At 45.4% G+C, this 4802-nt stretch overlaps 1 protein-coding gene across 4 annotated transcripts in view; it reads right to left on the bottom strand.

Annotated features, from left to right (window-relative positions):
- Positions 1 to 4802, bottom strand: part of LOC112069003 (FSD1-like protein) — an 80737-nt gene that overhangs the window by 31820 nt on the left and 44115 nt on the right. For all 4 annotated transcript variants that reach the window (XM_024136255.2, XM_024136256.2, XM_024136258.2 and 1 more), the window contains 2 exon segments: positions 712 to 810; positions 1091 to 1300. In XM_024136255.2, the coding sequence (XP_023992023.1) occupies positions 712 to 810; positions 1091 to 1300 (309 nt within the window).

Here is a 4802-nt window from a genome sequence, read left to right as displayed (position 1 = left end):
TGGAAACCAGAGGTAACGACTGTTTGTTGCCTGGAAAACCGAGGTAAGACTGTTAGTTGCCCTGGAAACCAGAGGTAAGACTGTTGCTATGTTGTCTTGGCTCAACCAATTATGTAGTTCTTACATTATTGGTATCCTGATTGACTGACTGCTTGACTGACTGCGTTAGAGACTGCGCTTGGACTGACCTGACTGGTAACTGAGCTTGACTGACTGACTGCTTAAACTACTGCTTGAACTGAACTGTTATGACTCTGACTGAAACTGCTTTAAGACTGCCTGACTGAAGATGCTGACATTAGACTGACTGACTGAACTAAAAGACTGGCTTGACGCTGCCTGACTTGCGATTTCTCTGATCTGACTGGACTGACTGGTGAGCTGACTTGACTGACTGGTTGACGACTGTGACTGGACTGGTTGACTGACTGGTTGACTGGACTACTGGACTTGCTGGTTGACTGACTGACTAACTGAATGCTGTTGACTGACTGACTGACTGGTTGGACCCCTTGAAAAAAAAAACCTTGAAAAAAAAATTTGACTGACTGGTTGACTGCTTGAAAACTGAACTGGTTGACTGCTGCTGACTGGTTGATGGGCTATGACTGACCGTTGACTGCTTGAACTGGGCAACTAACAGTCTTACCTCTGGTTTCCAGGGCAACTAACAGTCTTACCTCTGGTTTCCAGGGCAACTAACAGTCTTACCTCTGGTTTCCAGGGTAACTGGATCAGAGTATTCTCCAGCTGCTGCCTTGTTGCAAGCTCGTACCCGGAAGTTCATGAACTTGGAGTCAAACTTTAAKCCTGGAGGATGAACAGKACATTATCTGTACAGGTGCATTATGTTCTGGAGGTGAACAAGCTTTCAGAGTTTGATAAAGTTACAAAAAGGTGAAGCAAAGCTATATAGATTAGTCATATTTTAAAAACACAAGAAGCTGCATGAAAACACTGCAGTCTTAGCCTGGTCTCAGATCTGTTTGTGCCATCTTGCCAAGTGGCATGACAATGGCAATAGGAGTTGGCAAGACGACACAAGCAGATCTGGGACCAGGCTACAGTAGGATCTACTCTAGCTCCGTACCGGACATTGAGTATTCTGTGGTCTTGATGTTATCCACCACCTCCCAGCACCGTTCGTCTTTGATGCGTGGCAGCCCTTCGTGGTCGGTCTTTCTGTACTCCAGTATGTAGTGGTCTATCTTGCTGTCCTCCACTGGCATCTTCCAGGCTARGGACACCGTGTTGTCTAACACCAGACAGTCCCCTACCTCTATCTCTGGGGCTCGAGGGACTGAAACCATACAGAGAAATGGGTATTTAAAAGACAGCAACAGATCCGTGAAATGGAAAATAATTTTAGGGTTGACTAAATTATAAGCTTTTTTGYATGTCCTCCTAAATGACATTCAGGATTCATTAATGGAAATGTTTTAAAAAAGGAGTGAAAGGTTTTTAGCGAGCGAGAGAGACAGAGAGAGAAAMTCACACATACGCCCAGGCCGTGAGCAGGCAAACAGGCCTAAACCCCCACTCTTACACAAGCCAATGGCATGTACCAGATGCTCAGCAGGCTCTGCTCACACTTACTGGTCTGAGGTCAAACCACACGACTAACAACATTGGATGCTTTATGGAACACAAAGCCTTCACTATCTCATCCTGGAATATCCAAGGCCTGAGGACACCCCTATCAGATCAAAGCAAAATCACAGTCTACTTGAACAGATCAATACTCAATCATGAGGCATCAAAGCCAAAGGAACAGAATAATATTAAGAAATGCTGTAGACGTAAGGAAAGTAGAGTGGAAATCTACCAAAAAAACGTTCCTGGACAAAACGTTCCACTGTAATAGTGAAGGTGTAAACTTGGCAGTAGTGAACCTAAACAGTATATTTGACCTTTCACCTTCCCTATCAAATCWAAAAATGTCAAGCAGAAAACCTAAGAAAGTTAAAAATGTCAAATGGTTTGATGAAGAACGCAAAAACTTAAGAAATTGAGAAACCTGTCCAACCAAAAACAGAGACCCAGAAAACCTGAGCCTACYCCTTCACTATGGTGAATCACTAAAACAATACAGAAATACACTACGGAAAAAGAAGGAACGGCACGTCACAAATCAGCTCAATGTAACTGAAGAATCCATAGACTCTAACCACTTCGGGTAAAATTGGAAAACACTAAACTAACAACAACACAACGATCTATCCAAAACAGAGATGTATGGATAAACCACTTCTCCATCTTTTTGGCTCTATAACAAAGAACAAACAGCAAAAACATACATGATCAAATACTAATCTTAGAATCAACTATTAAAGACTACCAGAACACACTGGATTCTCCAATCACATTGAATGAACTACAGGACAAAATACAAACCCTCCAACCCAAAAAAGGCCTGTGGTGTTGATGGTATCTTAAATAATAAAATATACAGACCACAAATTCCAATTGGCTATACTTAAACTCTTTAACATCATCCTTAGCTCTGGCATCTTCCCCAATATTTGTAACCAAGGACTGATCACCCCAATCCACAAAAGTGGAGACAAATTTGAGCCCAATAACTACCGTGGGATATGCATCAACAGCAACCTTGGGAAAATCTGCATTATTATTAAAAGCAAACTCGTACATTTCCTCAGTGAAAACAATGTACTGAGCAAATGTCAAATTGGCTTTTTACCAAATTACCGTACGACAGACCACGTATTCATCCTGTACACCCTAACTGACAAAGGCTTCTCATGCTTTGTTGATTTCAAAAAGCGTTTGACTCAATTTGGCATGAGGGTCTGCTATACACATTTATGGGAAGTGGTGTTGGGTGAAAAATCATACAACATTATAAAATCCATGTACAGAAACAACAAGTGTGTGGTTAAAATTTGCACCAAAAAAACACACATTTCCTCCATAGGGCTGTGGGATGAGACAGGGATGCAGCTTAAGCCCCACCCTCTTCAACATTAGCAAGGGCACTAGAACAGTCTGCAGCACCCGGCCTCACCCTAATAGAATCTGAAGTCAAATGTCTACTGATGATCTGATGCGTCTGTCCCCAACTAAGGAGGGCCTACAGCAGCACCAAGATCTTCTGCACAGATTCTGCCAGACCTGGGCCCTGACAGTAAATCTCAGTAAGACAAAAATAATGGTGTTCCAAAAAAGGTCCAGTTGCCAGGACCACAAATACAAATTCCATCTAGACACCGTTGCCTAAGAGCACACAAAAAACATACCATACCTCGCCTAAACATCAGCTTTGTGGAAGGTAACTGTGGAAGCTTTGGAAGTAAGCTGTGAACGAGCTGAGAGACCTGGCAAGAAGACCTTCTATGCCATCAAAAGGAACTTAAAATTCGACATATCCAATTAGGATCTGGTAAAAAAAAAATACTTGAAACAGTTATAGAAACCATTGCCTTTTGGTTGTGAGTTCTGGGTTCCACTCACCACCAATAATTCACTAAAAATGGACAACACCCAAATTGAGACTCTGCAAGCAGAATTCTGCAAAAGTATCCTCCGTCTACAACGTAAAACACCAAAATAATGCATGCAGAGCAGAATTAGGCCGATAACCGCTAATTGATCAAAATCCAGAAAAGAGCCGTTAAATTCTACAACTACCTAAAAGGAATCGATTCCCAAACATCACCTACAGAGAAATGAACCTGGGAAGTGTCCCTCAGCAAGCGGTCTTGAGCTTGTTCACACACACAAAACAGACCCCCACAGAGCCGTTATACATATTTTTCCCAAGCCAATGAATCCCTTAAATTAAATTGAGAGAGAAAGAGAGAGATGAATGTGACAGTGGTTACACCACTGCAGAGCATGTGGTTTCTGATGCTCCATTGACCAATCTAAACTACGGGTCACCACTGGTCCTAGGGCTCACACCACTGGTCTAGGGCTCACACCACTGGTCTAGGGGCTCACACCGCTGGTCCTGGGCTCACACCGCGCTGGTCCTAGGGCTCACACCGTGGTCCAGGCTCACCACCGCTGGTCCTAGGGTCACACCGCTGGTCCTGGGGTCAACCGCTGGTCCAGGGGTCACACCGCTGGTCCTAGGGGTCACACCACTGGTCCTAGGGGTCACGACCGCTGGTCCTAGGGGTCACACCGCTGGTCCTAGGGGTCACACCGCTGATCTGGGGTCACACGCTTCTAGGGGGTCACACCGCCTGGTCCTAGGGGTCACACCGCTGGCTCCTAGGGGGGTCACACCACGCTAGGTACGCTAGGGCGTTTGGGTCACACACACTAGTCCTAGGGAGTACACCTAGCCAGGGGTACGTTAGTTAGTCCTGGGATGTCACCACCTGGTGACGCCCCTAGGGACCTCACTGTGTATGGGGTCACACCCGCTAGTGTTGCGCATACCCTAGGAGGCGCAGCTGAGACCCGCGTTTGAGCCTCCCTTAAGGAGTGTGGTGAGATTGGTTGCTACCAAAATGCCCCGCCCTGGAGCATCCAGGAAACCACCATGCTCTTATGCGAGTGGGTGCCCTACACCGTAACCTCCCGATCCTGTCACATATTCAGTCTCTCTCTTTCTCTCTCAATTTTAATTTAAGGGTGGACATCCCATTCGCTCCGACTAAGGAAATATTTCGTCCTAACACGGCTCTGTGGGTAGTCTGTTTGTCGTTGCCTGTAACACAAGAGCCCTATCCAATGACGGCAGCACTTAGCTGAGGGGACAGCGTGTCTCCAAGGTTCATTCTCGGTGTCATCTCAGACCGCTGGGGTTGCCATGTTATTGGGGAATCGATTCC

The sequence above is a fragment of the Salvelinus sp. IW2-2015 genome, unplaced genomic scaffold (assembly GCF_002910315.2).
Source record: "Salvelinus sp. IW2-2015 unplaced genomic scaffold, ASM291031v2 Un_scaffold845, whole genome shotgun sequence".
Taxonomy (NCBI): Eukaryota; Metazoa; Chordata; class Actinopteri; order Salmoniformes; family Salmonidae; genus Salvelinus; species Salvelinus sp. IW2-2015.
This window is presented reverse-complemented; position numbering and strand designations above follow the sequence as displayed.